The 19,756-nt window shown below is 36.4% G+C and overlaps 1 protein-coding gene across 3 annotated transcripts in view; it reads left to right on the forward strand.

Annotated features, from left to right (window-relative positions):
- Window positions 1-19,756, forward strand: part of LOC150085722 (roundabout homolog 1-like) — a 1,418,757-nt gene that overhangs the window by 453,871 nt on the left and 945,130 nt on the right. For all 3 annotated transcript variants that reach the window (XM_090374199.1, XM_090374201.1, XM_090374202.1), the window contains exon 3: window positions 12,366-12,647. In XM_090374199.1, coding sequence (XP_090230325.1) covers window positions 12,366-12,647 — 282 coding nt within the window. The remainder of the gene's footprint in view (window positions 1-12,365; window positions 12,648-19,756) is intronic.

Genomic DNA, 19,756 nt, shown 5'->3' on the forward strand with positions numbered 1-19,756 from the left:
TGTCAAGCGGACCGATCTGATTCATCCCCTTCTAGGTTTACATAAGAAAAGAACTCTGTGCTGTTTTTCTTTGCATCACTTGCCAAACATTTCTAATCTGCCTTTGCCTGCCTAACCTCCTTTGTGATTTTATTAGAGACCAGCTTATATCTACCATAGGCTTCATTTCTCACCTATTAATTTATATGTATTCCATGCATTCTTCTTCTCTTCTACATGTCTCATTAGTTGATCTGACATCCATTTAGGCCTCAACCTCGAACAATATTTTTTAGTTGCTATGAAAAGCCTAGTAGCTTCCAAGATTAATTCTTTGAATGCTTCTCATTTAGAATTTGCTGTTGGTAACATCATCAGTTGGTCCCACTGTATAGGATATGAAAACTGTGTCACACCACCATAGTCACCTTTACGAAAGCAAAAACCCTTCTCTTTACCCCTGATAGTAGTTAGCTCTTTGAGTAAATCCCACATCAGCACAGTGTGATCACTGCCATCTAGAGGTTTTTTATCTGCAGATTCTTAATGCATGAAGAATCACTACTGATAACCAGATCAAGAGTATTACCCCCTCTAGTTGCCTCCCCAACATGCTGCTGTAGAAAACAATCATCCAATAAATCCACAAAAGCCTTGCTAGTGTGTGAGTGACCAACCCACAAATTCCAATCAATATCAGGGAAATTAAAATCTCCCATTATAAGACAATTCGATTTACTGACTCACTCTATTTCTCTGTACGGTTGTCCATTATAGTCAATGGAGTAATTAGGCCTATAACACACTCCTACTTTCAATTTTGCTTTCCCAGTGCTTATATCACACCAAACTGATTCGACACTGCACTGTCCACCCATATCAACTGGCTGCACTTCCCTAGATTTTATGTGTTTCTTAACTAATAGCTTAACCCATCCTCCCTGCCTATCCTGTGAATTCTTCCTATACACATTGTACTCCCCAAATTCCAATTCTGCATTCCTTATATCTATGTGACACCATGTCTCTGATATTCCAACAATATCTGCCTTTGATGTTTTGACCAACACCTCAAATTCATCAAATTTATATACCATACTCCTAACATTGGTGTACACCCACATATACATTCACCTGTTCCTATTCTTAGCTACCCTAACACAGCCCATGTGTTTACTTGTTCTGCAATGGCACCCAGCAGTGTCTGAAATCCCCCGCACCTTGTTTTCCAGGTTGCTGCTCATTCCAGTAGAAGCAGTGCAAATAACAATTTCACCTCTGCCAGTGGCTACTGTTAATCTATTAGTCCGTGTTTCCCCCCAAATTAGTCATTTTCTGACCCACCTAACACTGCATCGATAGCATCAGCAGAAATTCTTGGACCCTTTCTATTTAAGTGTATTCCATCCCTTTAGAAGCTGTGTCTTCTATTATCAAGCACAGATCAGGCTGAGAAAAATTCTGCCCTATGATCCTTGCACAATCTTTCCATGGCCGAATTGATTGACAAGGCTCTCATCATATACTGCGTCCTATCATGTCTGGGTACAATTGCAGATACTTTCAAATTCATCCCTACCCTACGGCTTTTTTATGCAAGTGTCTTTGTTAAACTGAGAGTGCAACTAATGAAAAATTAATAATCTTACTTAGGATTTTCATACCAGAAAAGTTGCCAAAGAACTTCTGTACAACTATTAGTGCTACTTGCTTTTTAAATGAAACCTTAAACACAAAATACAAATGCTATTAAAACCTGTAGTACTTAATACCATGGGTTAAGGGCCAAGATGACTGAGATGCTCTTCTTTGAATAAAGTCAAGGAGCTTGTGAAAAGTTTTGGCTGGGGGGGGGGAGGACAGGACCACCCCAGATATACGAGCAGTATTCAATTCTAGGGCAGATTTTGGACTTGTACAAAGTCAGAAGCTGTTTAGAGGAAAAGTAACACTGAGTGAAAAAATAGAAAACCCAGGTTTTTTGATGCAGATGAAGCAGTTTGTGATCAGCTTCTGCCAAGAGAGATTAGAAATGGTTTTCTTAACTTTAGTGTTGATGAAATGTCTATTAATTTTTTAAGTTTTGTATTGTGTATTTATACACTGCATTGAAAAGCAAAAATAATATTCATGTTCTGCTAAGGGTAGAATTTGCAAAGGTAATGAAAGCCAACACTGCAAACTTCGGGAAACTTATCGGACAAACTGGTTTCCTGCCACAACGGTTTCTCCATGTATTCTTGGCAAACAAATGGCTCGTTATCAGTGTTGGCAGTAGAAGTCCATAACAATGTATTGATTAGTTTTTTGTCATTATTAAAAGCAGATTATTGGAGTTCATGAGTGTAATTCCTTTGCTGCTGATATGGGTACACCCTCCAGACTGCCTCAGTCTTAGGGTGTTTATCTTGCCTTCCCACTGTTTTAAAATAGGAAAACGACTTCTACATACGGTGCATATTATTGGTAGTAGCAGTAGAAGTTGTTTTCCCAGTGCTTTTTTTGTAAAAAAATAGGTGCCAGTACTCATTCTTTGCTATCAGGAAAAATTGAAAATTAAAAGGACATGAAAAGTACAGTACTCTAAAAAATTATTTCCTGATATTGTTACTTAGTAGTAATGTTTTTGGAATAAGAACAACAAATTAAGTATATTAACACAGTTTATTAAGCATAAATTTATTATTCAGGTATATAAAAAATAAGTAATAAGTAAAAATTAGTAAAAAAAAATAAGTAAAAATAATTTCGTAATAAAGTTTTTATAGAATATTCCAAATTTTTATTGAGTTCTCATCCAACACACAATGCCAATTTCTTATTGTTTGTGTCTGTTGCTGAATGACGTTTCCGAAGCAGCCACAAATTGACATATTTTGCTGGATCGAAGCGGGTCAGCGGTGGGCCACAATTTTAAGAAACAGTAGTGAAGAAACTGTTTTTGTCATCAGTGAAGCTCTGGTTTGGCTGATGATCAGATTCATTTGTGAAAATCCTCATTCACATTCACTCAATGAAACTGGTATCATACACAGAGCGTTCATCACATGCTCTTCAATTTTTCCAAAAACCATCTTTTTGATTAGGTATTCCCGAAATGGACGAATTGTATCTCTTTCATTTAACTTAAGCCCGATTGACAATTTTCTAAATTCATTCTCACCAAATACCAACATTTAATGTTCGGAAGGTTTAATACCTTCGTTGTCCTCATTTTCCTTCTCTTCATTGATATTGTCATTAGTTCTTAAATTTGAATTTTTTTTTTTTTTTTTTTTTTTTTTATAGTTTCAAAATGACACCGACATTTTGGACAGTTTCAAAATGTCGGTGTCATTCAGATATTCAGCTACTGTGGCCATGTAAACAGAGATAGGGAAAATTTACAGAAAACACACTTCTGCAAAACAATTTGTTGAGGTAAAAGAAAATCACTCCCTCTTAATTCTCGAACGGGGCGCTTACAGTTGATTCACAGCAGTGTCCGACCTATGGCCTGCGTGGAAAGAATTAAAACAGCATTTTAAATTTTACTAATTATCAAAATAAGTGAGCATTTAATGGCAAAAGTAAGGTGTTTTTTTGAAAAACAAAAGAAAGTCATATTTTTATAATTTTATATAATGTTGGTGTAAACACCAGAGACAACTCTTAAACAAAAAACTACATTAGTAGTGTGAAGGACATCATTTTATCTGTATCTCATATTGTGCTCTTCCTTCACAACGAGTTGGCATGTATTGCACTACCTCGAATAAGTAACGCTTCAGTAAAGGAGAAGACTATTGTTACTTATTCTCAGTGGGCACTACCACCCAGACGGCACCGTTTCAAGGCTTGTTGGCCTTTCATCGGTGGGTGGGCAGGTACCCTGGTGTTGCGGGTAATATCAAGTAACAATAGTCTTCTCTTTTAGTGAAGCGTTACTTATTCGAGGTAGTGCAATACATGGCAACTCGTTGTGAAGGAAGAGCACAATATGAGATACGGATAAAATGATGCCCTTCACATTACTAACGTAGTTTTTTTGTTTAAGAGTTGTCTATGGTGTGTTTACACCAATATTATATAGATTATTATACTCTTAAAGATATGATGCCTTGTTTCATTTAATTCTTACTTTTATAATTTTAATAAAATCTAAAAAATGAATTAGTGAAATATGGTTGTTACACATTAAAAAGTATGCCTTTAGAGTTTCAAAAATTGATTTCCCTTTTCTGTCAGTTTTTTCTGCAAAATACTTATCTGCTTGCAGTATAAAATATTTCACAGAAATATTTTAAATATGTTTTGAGCAAAGTAATTTAATTGTATTGGGAATTTGCATTTTTTTATATATAGCTGAAAATAAAAAACGGTAACATGAAAACAGAAACTTCCTTTTACATGTAAAAAACTATGTAATATGGAAAAAAATATAACACACTAATTTTTCTTGAATCACTCAGAGCGGCCCCTGAAAGAATTCTAACTTTGAATATGCCCCTAATACGAGAAATGGTTGGACACCACTGCAGTAGAAGGTGAATCAGAGCTCATTGGGAATACAGTGAGCTGGTCAACAGTGAGCAGATCCCCTTGATCTGCTCACTGTTGACCAGCGCGACTTCTCCATATGTGGGACAGGTGGTCGGATAGGTTTTACTAAGTTACCAGGTACGACTAAGTTTTTGAATGATAATCCCTTTAGCTCTCTCAATTCTTGCAATATTCAACTGTAAAGGAGTTGCACAAAAAAATCAGCAAACATTTTAGGTAAAATATTTGTTGTTTTTGTACGCATGTGAGATCAATTGTGCAGTCAAGTAAAGTTTGTCAATGGAATATGCGATTTTTAAAAAGTATGCCTTTAGGGTTTCAAAAATTGATTTCCCTTTTCTGTCAGTTTTTTCTGCAAAATACTTATCTGCTTGCAGTATAAAATATTTCACAGAAATATTTTAAATATGTTTTAAGCAAAGTAATTTTATTCATGTTTGTGGATTCATCCAACTTCAAGAAAAATTGTCTTGCAGCAGCTTTGCAAACTGTTTGTTGGATATTATTTGCCATTTTATTGATGCACCTCTGTATGGCATTGCATCTCATTTGTTTGAATTTCAAAATGCCTTTTGGAACCTGATGTATGATATAGTTATTGACACTTCACTGACATTATGTAGTTACCAAGAAATCAGTTCAGATGCTAAGGTGCAGTAAATCTATCTTTGTTTTTCATTGCTTTTTTTTATTAAATAGAGTTTGTTGAGAATTTTAAAAAAATCTTGATGTACGCATACATCATGAAACCATCAAGGTTTCATGCTTAAGAAATTAACCAGCTTAAATACTGTAAAGAAGCTGCAGAAAACTCAACAAATATTTTGGTTTGAAACATTTGTTGATTTTATACAAACATACTAATAATGCAGAAGAAGTAATTTGGAAGTATAAAACATCCACAAAGTACAGATCTGTACGTTAATATCACAACTATAAAATATTGATGTAAATACACCATAGTTAGTTTTATTTTTTATTTATTTTTTTATTTTTATTTTTATTAATAACAAGATACACAACAGGTAACCATTAACAGTGTATCTCAGATCAGAACAATAAACATAATAACAATAATATGAAATCCAACAGGAAGATAAACATTGATATAGATTCAAACATTAAAATCATATGTTCAAAAGAGGATTGCATTAAGTTAAATTACCGGTAAAACAAATAATAATTAATCAGTTAGAGAATAGGAAAATAATAAAACACATAATAATAAACTAAAATAATTAGATCAGAGCTAGTCACTTTGCAGTTTAAGAGAAGAGGTAAACTTGTGGATGGAGTTCATCAGTGATTGGGAGTTGTCAAAGAAGTCAATGAGAGAGTCATTTGCTGATTCTGTTCAGTGGACTGAACTTCATAAAGTCCATGGTGGCAGAGTCAAGGCGAAATGGTGTAAGGTTCCTGACTTGCCTACAAGGAGCATTGAAGTTGATTTTGCTAAGGATATCAGATGCTTCATAAGTTCTAGTGATTACTTTGGCTAGAGGGGTGATGTCAGCAGTAGCTCTTCTAGTGCACAGAGGCCTCAATACACTGAGTGATAGAATAGAGGATTATGGTACTTAAGGTAACGAACAAAATTTTTTTGGACTGCTTCAATTTTGTTAGTTAAAGTCTTTGTGTGAGGATTCCAGATGGGTAAACTGAATTCAAGGATTGGCAGAACAATAGTTTTATAAAGGATAACCGCATATCTGTAGTTTTTGAACTTGTGTGTGAACTTGTTTGATGAATCCCAGTGTTTTGAATGCTTTGCTGGTGATTTTAAGGACATGAGCTTAGAATTTAGCACTGCTGGAGAAGAGAATCCCCAAGTCGTTAACTTGGTCACACCTTTCGATGATCACAGAGTTAACAGTGTACTCCGTATTCATTAGTTGTGGAGATCTGCAAGATGAGAAAGAGATTACTTTGCACTTCGAGGGGTTAGCAGACAAGCCATTCAGAGATAGCCACAGAGAGAATTTATTGAGAGCACATTGATGCTGTTGAGAATCGGTAATCTCCTTCACTGCTGAGTAGATCTTAAGATCATCTGCATAGAGAGCAACTTGAACATTGGAGGTGTGGATGAAAGAAGGAAGATCATTTACGAAAATAATGAAGAGAAGAGGACCTAAGGGTACTCTACTTAGTGGTATAAAACAGTCTGAGTTCACTTGATTGATGATAACGCTCAAGGAACGATGTGTAATATAGCTGCGTAGCCATGAGAGCAAAGGGTCACGGATACCATATAGCTTAAGTTTTTCCAGAAGTTGTTCGTGCGGGACTTTATCAAATGCTTTATATATCTGTGTAGACTGCATCAACTTGAAGGTGGTTATCAAGAGCTTCAGAGGTGTATTGCCAGAAAGGAAGCAAATTTGTGACTACTGACTTGCCACTGCAAAAACCATGTTGATTCTGATCAATGAAAGGCATGAAGAATTTGAAGAGATGTTTGTGTATTGCTGTGTCGAAGAGTTTAGCCAGGCTGTTTTGCAAGGATATGGGTCTGTAATCAGTTACATCATTTTTATCACTTTTTTTGAAAATAGGAACTATATTGACCTGCTTAAAGTGCTTAGGATACTTCCCCAGCCTGAGAGACAAGTTGAAGATCCGCAATATGAGGGGTTTTAAGGTAGTGACAGTCATTTTCCAAAATAAGCCTGGAATGTCATCTGGACCTCTAGTATAGTCATTTCTCATGCTTTTTAATGCCGAATTTAAATCTTCATCAGTGATGAAGTTAATGAGGATATCATCTTTAACAGGTGTGAAGTCAGGAAATGAGGCAGGTCTCAATATATCGTTTGTTTGAATTCTGGAAAAATGTTCGGCAAACACTTGAGCAATACTGAATTCGTCCTGTAAGAGAATTCCATCTGCGTTATGGAGTTGTAACTTTCTACTGGTTATATTCTTATGCTTCATGTAATTCCAGAATGGCTTGATATCTCTGTGAGTAAGCAGACTATCCTGAACTGACTTTGTATACATATTATAAGAGTTTAATATGAGCGTTTTCACTTCTTTGCGGAGTTGCTGAATATTTCATAGTATTGACTGTCACCTGATTGCTTATACTTGTTTCTATAGAATTCTTTGGATTTAATTTTATATATTAGTTCGCTGTTATACCAGTGCGGGTAGGTAGAGCGTGCGGTCAGATGGGATTGAGGAACAGTGTCAGATATAACTGAGTGGACACAGTTGATCAGGTTGCTGTGAGCATATCGATGTCATCCATAGCGTCAAAGAGCTGCTTGTCTATGTTGCTGAGAGCTAGGTAGAGCAGGGGCCAGTCAGCCATTCTGAAATTGAATTGTGGAGAACGGGAGCTGCATTTGAAGTTATGAGAAGTCACAGTGATGTCAAAAGTAATTGGCGAATGATCCGAGTGAAATATAGGGTTGTCATTGTGAGCCTCTATATGAGTAAAGGAGAATATTATATATGAGTAAAGGAGGGTCAAGGTAGGCATTTTCTCTGGTTGGAAAATTACAAACTTGTTCAAGACCATAGCTGTGAAGCATATTAAAGGGAGCCCTAGTCTGCAGCGAAGAAGATCCTAAATTGGCCAGTTGACAGTTAAAGTCACCCAAAACCATTGTTATGTCGGCAGATTGAATTAGCGGGAAGATAGATTCCAGTGAGCTTTCTAAGTGCTGAATGTCGATATTAGTTAAGGAAGATGGAAAATAAAGCAATATGATTAAAACTTTTAACTTGCCAAGATGAAGAAGACAGTATAGTGATTCAATATTTGTGAAATTTGATGAAATTTCAGAGAGTACATGGTTAGAATGTATAATAGCTACTCCGCCTCTACGAGATTCAACTTTCTATATTGCCCATCTATAATCTCCTGATCATCAATATCTATGGAGAGCCAGGTTTCAGTGAGCTGGTAAATGTCGTAAATATGTGAGCCTTGGATTGCTCTAAAGTGGTTTAGGTTGCTAATTATACTCCTGTAATTCTGAAGGTAAACACTGAACAGTTGAGATCTGGAGATTCTATGATGAGAGGAGAGCGTAGTATGTGTAGATAGCAGGGCTACTGATTGCTATGCCTGTGGAGAAGAGATTTTGGACTCCCTTGATGGTCTGTACCGTGAAGCGTTTTACTAGAGCCCCTGATAAGAGGGATCTTAGATTCAGCACTTTTTCTGTTTGTGATGGAAGGTATGTTATTATAAAAGATAAGTAGGCGGGACACTGTGTCTTCAGAGAATGGACATGTACACCGAAACCATATTCTTCTTTAATTAAGTTGATAAGATCTTCAGATTTAGTGGTGGGTCCAAGCCTAGAAACAAAAATTTGGTCCTTTGTGGGAATAATTGTGATATTGTACTTATGTTTGAGTAACTGAGATTTTTCTGCATTAGTTACATTCTGTGTTTGATGAATTTTGGCTGGAAGCTTGAAGGAAGTATCTTGAGATATAGAGGCTTTAGCATTTACTGAAGGTTTTTTCTGTTTTGATCTGTGGTGTGATATTTGAGACTGGCAATCAGAAGCAGGTTTACTCACTGTGGCGGCAGCCCAACAGACAGGTTTGCAGACCTCATTAGATGTGGCAGCAGTTATTTTTGCATATGTTGCCTTAACTGAAAATCAGTTAAGGCAACATATGCAAAATGCAACATTGAAGAGGATTCCACTTGGTGACTCTGAGCTTGTAAATTAGAGGTACAGACAGAACTTTTCCACAGAGGAGAGCAGGTGGTAGGAGTGGTTCAATTTACATCAGAAAATCATCTGACAGAGTCTGTTTTGCAATAAATCGCTCTGTTGAATGACCTGAATCATGAATGTTAGCAGGCTTTGGCAAATTAATATTTGCAGCAGTAGGAGTATTGAGGCTGGTGGAAAATGAAGATCTTGTCTCAATACTAAGGGCATCGTCAGGTAATGAAGAATTCTTATTCATTTTGAGCCCATTAGTTTCAAAAGTAGGTTCAGAATCCTTCCTAGCTTCCCTTAAGTGGCAAGACATAATTGACATGAGATTTTTAATTTGGGCGTTAATGTCAAAAATTTTAGCTTGTAGATTATTTAATATTGTTTTTATACCATGAATCTCCGTGGATAGCTCACAGTTTCCTTCTTTGAGCGTATTAGAATCCAGGGGAATATCAGATTTTGCAGTATGAGGTACGCTGATTAGCTGAGTTTGATGGAGGATTTTCTTCATAGTATTAAAGAGTAGTTCCTGAAATTCAGTTGATTGCAGAATAGAAAAGGTTGGATTCAGAGTTTCAGTGGGGAGGGAGTTAGAGCTGAGATCTTCCGACAGCACAGATATATGTGTTTGAGTTGATGCATCCGAAAGTTGATGCAACCCCGAAGACAACAAAGAAGGATTAGTGGCTTCATCCATGTAAGATTCAGAGTCAGTATTTCTAGTTATTGGCATGATATTTGTCTCAAATGAACTAGAGTAGGGCATTTCAACGGTGTTAGCAGAAGAGGAGGAAAGTATCTCAGGTTCCGTGCTGTTTTGCATTGCAACAGTTATAGGGCTTTTCTGAGAATTTATGAGTCAACGTCTATCACAACAGAATGATTTCCGACGACTTTTATTTAATTTTTTCAGGTCAGATTGGATACAGTCATTGCATATTAATTGCTTGCACTCAATACATTGGATAATGGGGTCAGAGCTGGTCCCACAGATGGTGCAGATGCTAGAATTTTGACAGAAGGTAGTATTCGTCATATTGAATTCAGTTACTGTAGTGTTACCAGGCAATTTAATATCACCACCAGATGTGGTTTTGCAAGTGATTGGCACTGTGACCAGTCGGTTGCCTTAGTTGTCCTGCAGTGAAATCCACAGGTAGCAGGGGTCTAAGTAGGGAGGGGAGAGCAGAGCAGCTATGCAAAACTCTAATGCCTTGTCAAGGTCAAGTGTCTGTTAGACACATGTATAAGTTGAACTACAAGATAATGGCTGAAAGCGCTTGTATAAAGTAGCAGAATGAACATGCAGAAATTCATTTAATAGTTATCTGTGGTCTGCTCAAATAATAAAGCACTTGCATCTGGCAATCCAAGGGCCTATCTTTATGTTGTGGCACTAATAGGAACTTAATACTTTAATTAAAAAACACACAAATCAAGAAAGTTTACGGAGCACATCATACAAACAGCCGGACACAATCGTCCCCCTAGCCCCCTAGTTCACAAAAGTAAACTACAATTATAGTGTAAAGGCATTAATTTAATTGGATCTCATTTTTTTTTTTTTTTTTTTTTTTTTGTTAGTTGTTGGCACATCGGCTTCTGTGGCCATAATGCACCTCCCAAAGTTTTTTCATTTTACACTGATCCAAGCCCGAGGTGGGATTCGAACCCGCAACCTTTGGGTTGCCAGGCAGGCACTTTACCCACCTGGCTAGTCCGGTTGGTTAATTGTATCTCATATTGTGACTACCTTCACAACGAGTTACCACGTATTGCACTACCTTGAATAAGTAATGCTTCACCAATAGCAAAGACTAATGTTACTTATTCTCAGTGGGCACCACTCAGATGGCACCATTTCAAGGTGTTTCAAGGCACCATTTCAATCCTGGTGTTGCAATCATGCCAACTCAGTTATGAAGTTAATTCCACAATATGAGAGATGCCAGAAGGCATCTCTCATATTATGGAATTATGAAATGAGTTGCCATGTATTGCCAGAAATATACTATAAAATATTGGTGTACTATTTTATACTATAAAATAAATATTTTATAGTATAAAATATACTATAAAATACTGTTATTTTATAGTATATTTAAGGTCATATCATATTATGCCTTGCGCATTTATATTTTACTATAGTTAATATCACATCATTGAAAATAAAATTTCAAGGGGATACACAACCAAGTTTTCACACTTAATATTTGTTAGGTGTATGTGGAGCTAGACCAATGGCACACCCAGGAGGGTCCACGGACAAGTGACCTTATATCTTTTCACAGAGATGATACAAGCTCGCTCATCACACTATTTCTGAGAGGTAAGTTTTTGGGGACCCTTTCCCCCTCCCAAGAATTTCTAGAAGCCAAGATGTAAATGATTATGATTGAGTGGACTGTCTATTGATGGAACAGAATTTTGATTTTATTTTTTAAATTTTCACTTCCAGTTAGTTAAATTTGGGGGGGAAGCTAGGAATAAAAAGGAGCCCATGACTGAAAAAATTGCACTGCCTGCCCTCTTACAGAAAGGTAAAGAAGATAATAGCCTAACTATAGTGCTCTTGTTAAATTCTATGTATGCCAGCTAGCTACTAGATAGCAGTTCACGTTACCATTCTGAACTGAAAGGTAGGTTGCACATGATATCTCATTTGAAAATATAAGTGCATTATCATTCAGTTTTCTTACAGAATTTTATTTTTCACTGTTGAAGTTAGAATAATACTTGCTAAGTTCTTTAATGATCATCAAAAACCCTATAACAGCCACTGGTGGCCACCCCATGTTGAAGAACAGTAATTTAAAGGATCATTTTTTAAGTACTGATACCAAGCTTCTGCAAAATTTGGACAGTTATGCTTCCTTAGTGTTTTTCTCCATGATTATTTGTTTAAAATTATAAAGATATCTGCGATGAAGTAATTGTAATCATGATATTCACATGCTGTTAAACAAAGCTAATATCCGATCTTTAATTTTTATGGTATAATTTATACAAAATATATATATTAAAATTTACACATATGGCTACATAAAAATTACTTTGCCTTAGTAATTGCATGGTTTATTATAATATTCTGGTTTAAAAAATATACCCCAAAGAAAAATATACATTTCACTAAATCAGACATTTCTTTTATAGTTTTAAGGGATGATTTTAGAATTATTCCAAAAAATACCCGGGTAGCAATGGGAGATATAGCCACTTTAGAATGCACTCCACCCAAAGGCCATCCTGACCCTGCAGTACGATGGAAGAAGGATGGTGAAGTTGTAAACACTGGAACTGGCAGAATTCGTGTGATTGGTCCTGGTAACCTTGTAATATCAGATGTTCGGCAAAGTGATGAAGGGAGCTATGCTTGTGTTGCTGAAAATATGGTTGGAATTAGAGAATCCTCTCCTGCTATGATGACTGTTCATGGTAAAGTTTTGCTTATTATTGTTAAATGAATGTATGAATTTTTTTTGCCATATATTTAGTCTATTTCTTTGTTTACCGAATAAAATTTAACAAATCATGCTGTAATTAATTGTCCTCTCATTTTCAGTAAAGACATTGACTACAAACATTATGGTCCTACTGTTGAATTGTAACTGCAGTGGCCCTAACTCATAGTCATAGAATTATTATCCATTTATACCTGTCATCCATATATATATATATATATATAACCATACAAATAAATTAGAATGAGAGTTAAAAATAAAATAATGCCAGCAGTATGGCAAGACAAGAGCGAAAATAGTCGAAATTAAACTCAAGAATCAAACCAAGCAGGGAGGGAAGAGAGGGGTAACAAGAGTAAAAATATTGCATCAGAAAATCTCCAAGATAATTTAGAACCTCTAATTATAAGAATAAATAATAATTCATTAAATTTTGAAGGCCAATTAAAATAGAAATTTAACGGTGCCCCCTCTGACGGGCACCAGGTCCAAATTTATGTGAAATATCACCAACAGAGATCTAGACCACTACAGTAAAATAAAACAAAAATAAACCAAAAATAGACTGACCATTGATTGCTAGACAAATCGCTGCAAAGGTGAGTCGATCAAAAGATCAGTCCACCACCTGTTACCCAGATCGAACCGCCAATGCAGAGGACTTGAATAGCGGTGGTCTTGATGCAGCGAAAATTCAAAATAGAACAGATATGAGCACTCCAGTGCAAAGCCACACTACTGACAAGGTGCCTCTGTAGCCAGGTGGGCAGGAGCAGCAGTGCATAGCACACGCTTCTTGATTAGACTGGGGGTGAGCCCGTGACCACCAAATACGGAGGATGTGGAAAGGTAGAGAATGACCACCGCATATCCCCGGAGCAATATGGCCTTAGTTGCTAATGCTCCTAAAAAAAAAAAAAAATAAATAAACAAACAAACAACTACTGACAAAAATAATCTTAACCAGTTTATATAGACAAAAATGAACTATGGATTTTAAACGTTATTAAAATATATGTATAAGTATATCACATGACAGTAGTGGGCGAATTGCTAACGCTGCACCTGTGCTGCCATCCATAGTTCATTTTTCCTCTATATAAACTGGTTAAGATTACTTTTGTCAGTAGTGTGGCTTTGCACTGGAGTGCTCGTATCTGTTCTATTTTTAATTTTCGCTGCATCAAGACCACCGCTATTCAAGTCCTCTGCATTGGCGGTTCGATCTGGGTATCAGGTGGTGGACTGATCTTTTGATCGACTCACCTTTGCAGCGATTTGTCTAGCAATCGATGTTAGTCTATTTTTGGTTTATTTTTGTTTTATTTTACTGCAGTGGTCTAGATCTCTGTTGGTGATATTTCACATAAATTTGGACCTGGTGCCCGTCAGAGGGGGCACCGTTAAATTTCTATTTTAATTGGCCTTCAAAATTTAATGAATTATTATTTATTCTTATAATTAGAGGTTCTAAACTATCTTAGAGATTTTCTGCTGCAATATTTTTACTCTTGTTACCCCTCTCTTCCCTCCCTGTTTGGTTTGATTCCTAAGTTTAATTTCGACTATTTTCGCTCTTGTCTTGCCATACTTCTGGCATTATTGTATTTTTAACTCTCATTCTAATTTATTTGTATGGTTATATTTCAAGCATCATGTATATGCTTTTTGCTGCCTCTGATGTTTGCTGTACTTTTTATTTTATTTTTATCATGAAAGATTCAGTTTCCAGCTATTTTAAATGTTATTCAAATATATGTATAAGTATATATATATATGTATATATATAAATGATATTGATGATGGTATATCAAGCTTAATGTCCAAGTTTGCAGACGATATGAAGGTTGGCAGGGTTGTCAAGGACACTACTGACACTATGCTGCTGCAACAGGATCTGGAAAGGTTGAGCAGATGGGCTGAGAGGTGGCAAATGAAGTTTAACATTGACAAATGTAAAGTACTACATATGGGAAACAGCAACCCCAGAGCAATGTATCAACTCTGTGGTACTACACTGACAGTGGTAGAGAATGAAAGGGACCTGGGGGTGGTTGTGCAGACAGGTATGAAGTTCTCTGAGCAGTGCAGACGGGCTGCAAGAGTAGCTCATGGTGTATTGTCAATGATATATAGGAATTTTTGTAGCAGGGATAAGGAGGTGATTATTCCCTTGTATAAGGCAATGGTCAGGCCACACCTAGAGTACTGTATACAGGCCTGGAGGCCTCATTTCAAGAAGGATGTAGGGCTGCTGGAATGAGTACAGAGAAGGGTAAAAAGATTAGTGAATGGAACAAAGGGGTGCTCTTACGAAGAAAGGCTTAAGTTTTGCAAATTACAGTGTCTGGAGACTAGGCACCAGCGAAGTGATCTTATAGAGGTGTATAAAGCCTTGAATGGTTTGAGCATGCTCAATGCTGATGGGATTCCTCCTTTTGCTCAGAATAATCACCTGAGAGGGCATAAATTCAAATTGAGGAAAGACAGATGTAGGATAGACGTGCAGAAATTTGCCTTTAGCCAGCGGGTGGTTGGTTGGTGAAACACACTTCCATCCCTTGTCGTGGAAGTTGATAGCCTAAATAAGTTTAAGGCTCAGCTGGACAGGTATTTCGAACGAACAGAGGGGTGAAGTGGAAGTGGTTATTTTTTATTTATTCATTTTATTTTTATTTTATTTTTATTTTTTTTGGCTGATGCTGCATAAGCTTGCTTTCTTGCATCAAATATCAAATGCCTCTACTAATGCTAATTATCATGCAAAATGCAGAAATTGGCCCAACATGGTATTATGGAGGTGGTCATAATGTTTTGGCTCATGGATATATATATATTAGTATACTGTCCTTCAGGTCCAGCTATCCTTCAGGTCACGCCAAACTGGTTAAAGTTAACTGATTGGTTCCTACCCATGCAAAGGCTGCAGTACATACACTGAAATTTCTATAAGTTCCCAGTGGATAAAAAGTATTGACCTCCTTCCCAGACCCATGTCATCCGGCAATAGAACCTTTTCCCAAGGACCTCTCCATCAATGCCATGGATACATCACAGCAGTGATCCAACCTTTCTGCACCTATTAGAAGAACTGTCCTGCAGTATAATAGGACTTTTCCCTAGACAATAATTTTACTTTACGACATGCTGTTGTATATGTATTTAATCAACTTCCTATGTAAATTTCTTAATGTTTGTGCTCTAGTCTTTAATCTTATGGGTGTTGTGTACAGCACTGTCTTGTGTATTCATTTAAGAGTTCTTCTTCTTCTATATTATTTCAGCAATTAAATCACTTCAAGAACTAAATATGTACTACTGTATTGTTAAGTATTGTTAAGTACTCTACTATGAATGAGTATTGAACATCTCGCAAAATGAAACAATTTATATGTTGCAGATACATAGTGACAATGATGTTCAGTCTAGGAAATGTGTAAAACAGAAAGAAATGTGTGTTTGGAAATTATTAATGGAAAATAATCCACAAATTTGGTGCCTTTATAGATTATTTAAGTCCTGCCAATCTGTTTTCCCTCTGCCCTTGTATGGTCAACCACTTTCAGAGAAATATTCAGAAAGTTCCAGATTTTTTAAATACTGCTGTATATCATATAATTTAAAAATTATAAAATAGTGTAATTGTAAGTGTTTAACCAGCAGTTATTAGTAGTAGTAGTTGAGGCTTGTGATGCAAGAAAGCAAGCTTATGTAACATTAGCCAAAAAAACCCCAACAGTTCACACATCCAATCCCTCTAAGTGTTTGTCCAGTTCCTCCTTGAATTTATTTATGCTATAAACTTCCACAACGACTGATAGAAGTTTGTTCCAGCAATCAACTACCTGCTGGTTAAAGGCAAATTTCCGCAATTTGAATTTATGCCCCCTCAGGTGGTAATCTGAGCAAGAGTAAGAATTCCATCAGAATTGAGCCTGCTCAACCCATTTAAGGCCTTATACACCTCAATCAGATCAACAATAGATAACCATCATGATTTTGTAGTAGTAGTAGTAGTAGTAGTGGCATGTGATGCAAGAAAGCAAATGTATGAGCTTATGCAGCATCAGCCAAAAAAAAAAAAAAAAAAAAATCACACCATTCCCTCCAAATGCCCGTCCAGTTCCTCCTTAAATTTATTCAACCTATCAACTTCCACAACGGCAGATGGAAGTTTGTTCCAGCAATTAACCACCCGCTGGCTAAAGGCAAATTTTCGCACATCTATTCTACATCTGTCTTTTCTTAATTTGAATTTATGCCCCCTTAGGTTCGTAATCTGAACAAGTGGAAGGATCCCATCAGAATTCAGCGTGCTCAACCCATTCAAGGCCTTATATACCTCAAGGTATATAAGGCCTTGTGTGTCATGTTATTTTCAGATAGCAGTCACAGGATTTCCTGGGGGGGGGGGAAACTAAAGCCGTTAAAGGGAGGAAGGCTAAATAAATGTTCCGAGGTCTCATTGAACTTTAATCATCATGTAGCAGTAAAACGATTCATTATTTTGATCATCAGGGTGGGAGGTGGGTGACTATATGTTACATAACTTCCCAGCTGTCCCTGATGAGTAGCTATGTAACATATAGTCTCTTATCATTATATATTTTTCAGTATGATTGTATAGGAAACTATTGAGTGAATGCCTTTCCCTGTATGCATTGATGTGCTGTTTCATTCTGGTGTTTTTTTTTTTGTTTTTTTTTCTCGTGTCTATTAATATAATATTAATATTCATATGAGTCACATGAGTTTTGTGAATATGAATATTAATTCACATTCACAAAAGTTCTGAAAATATTGCATTTCCTTTCTTCAATATGTATTATCTACTAACAAAAAAATCAAGACAATTCATCTACTGGAAGCTGTATTGGAAAAGGAAAGAAAAAAACTGTCGTAAAACTGATCACTACAATGCGCATTTCATAAAAAAAAAAAGTTCGCTTTATTGTAATTGTTTCTAGAGGACTAAATCGGAACAGCAGTTTCATGGATGTATATTTGATCTTCTGACGAAATTTCAAGAAAATATTTCTATTCATAGCTGCATTATAAACTTCGAAAACTGATATCAAAGGAACTTCATATGCATCTCACCTGGTGTACAAACGGGAAAAAAAAAAAAAAAAAAAATGCGCAGCTAGTAACAGATTGTGAGAACAATCCGTTACTCATAGTGAGGGATTGGGAAATTGTAAGTAATTGTTATTGAATACTTCGATATTTCCTTGATATGCATTTGATACCATCAAAAAATTTCCAGAGAAAAATTGAATTTTCATTATCACACAACGCTCGAAAAATTCACCATAAAATGTCATGTGTTTCAATGTTTGAATTCCATTCTGAGCTGCAAATGTAATTTCACTTCTTTTGCGCTGACAGAGTAGCCGTTCACCGAATGAAGAAAAACAGGGTTCATTTTCATGAAATTTCCAATTCCCTTCTTTCACTTGAGGGGAAAAAACTCCTTAGGCGAGGGAGTCCACCCTTTCTAGTCCGACCCTGGAGAAAGAGAGAAAGAGAGAGAGAGAGAGAGAGAGAGAGAGAGAGAGAGAGAGAGAGAGAGAAATAAAAAATACCTTTTTGGTGGGGAGAAGGCCAAGAGATTGTCAAAGGTCCAGTGAGCTAACTTTCATTTATTTTATTTATTATTATTTTTTTTTACATTTATTATTATTATTTATTTATTTTTTAATTTTTAAAAAATTTTTTTTTTCTTGTGTTGTTCTAGCAATCGATCCTGGATTGGGGCTTTCCTGGCTGGGCCGGGATAGTTCTTCTCTTTTCTCCTTCCCTCTCTTCATCTTATACAAGTTTTTCTTTCCTCCCTGGGAAACTCGTTCCCCAGGGAGGAGGGCGTGCAGATAGTAGGGAAGGCTTTGCCCTCCTGCTAGGGAGGAGTACCTGGAGGCAGTCATCCAGGTACTCCTCCCTAGCAGGAGTACCTGGATGACTGCCTCCAGTACCTGGATCACTGCTTCCAGGTAGCCAAAATGCCAAAACACAACATCACAATACAGAACACACACATAAGCTCACAAACACAGTTTTTCTTTCCTGTCACTTTCTCCCGTGCGGGATGAAAAACTTCTCTCTCTCTCGCCTTCCTTTTCATCTGTCTTCATCCAACATGGGATATTCCTAAGCGGGATGATTTTTTTTTTTTTTTTTTGTTTTTGTTTCTCATGACACAACACACACTGGCCTTACCTTGACAGTGCGTAAAAACTGAACAGAGCAAAGAAGCGGAGATGAACTTTTGTTCTAGGAGCCGCCCATACAAAAACACACAAAAAAAAAAAATAATAATAAATAAAAATAATAATAAAAAAAATAGCATTGCAGCTCTAAGTCAGCTTCATCCTAGGATGGCAAAACTGCAATTGTTTTATAGAACAATATTTTGCATTTTTACTTTCTAACATTATTTTGCTTTATAGCTCTGTTACAATATTTTGCTTCGTTTCTTTACATCATTGCTGTAGCAAACGATATCGGTGTGCATGACGTTTCATCACAGATGCTGGAGTTCTAATTAGTCAGTTCATCCTAGGATGCAAAAGTACTAATTAGTCTGATTTTGGTCTGGCGCTCATTTGATAAAAAATCCAGAATAATTCCTCTGGAAATATTAGCTAGTGAACTGCATTATAAATTTCAAACATCGCTGTATTGCTTATCCTTTGAGTGACCGCATGTTTTCGCCTTGTACAATTGTTTTATTGTGGACACTTTCTTCCAGTCAGTAAAATCATTATTATACCTATAAAGTAATTCATTATGTTGGGGGAAACCGTTTTTGCTCCTAATTGATGTAGCACTTTCGAATTTCACAAAGTGGATTATTTGAACACAACATACATTAGAAGGTCGGTAAGTCTATTTGTCAGCGGAGTTTATCTGTTTTTTATTGCAGCTCAGAACAGCATTATGACCGTGGATAGTGAATTTATTCGGCTTCTGCTTTCGTAAAGGTGACTATGATGGTCTGAGACAGTATTTAAATTCTATACAGTGGGACCAACTGATGATGTTACCAACAGCAAATTCAAAATGGGAAGCATTCAAGGAACTAAT

The sequence above is a fragment of the Mastigoproctus giganteus genome, chromosome 5 (assembly GCF_048544385.1).
Source record: "Mastigoproctus giganteus isolate SK-2022 chromosome 5, ASM4854438v1, whole genome shotgun sequence".
In the NCBI taxonomy this organism is placed as follows: Eukaryota; Metazoa; Arthropoda; class Arachnida; order Uropygi; family Thelyphonidae; genus Mastigoproctus; species Mastigoproctus giganteus.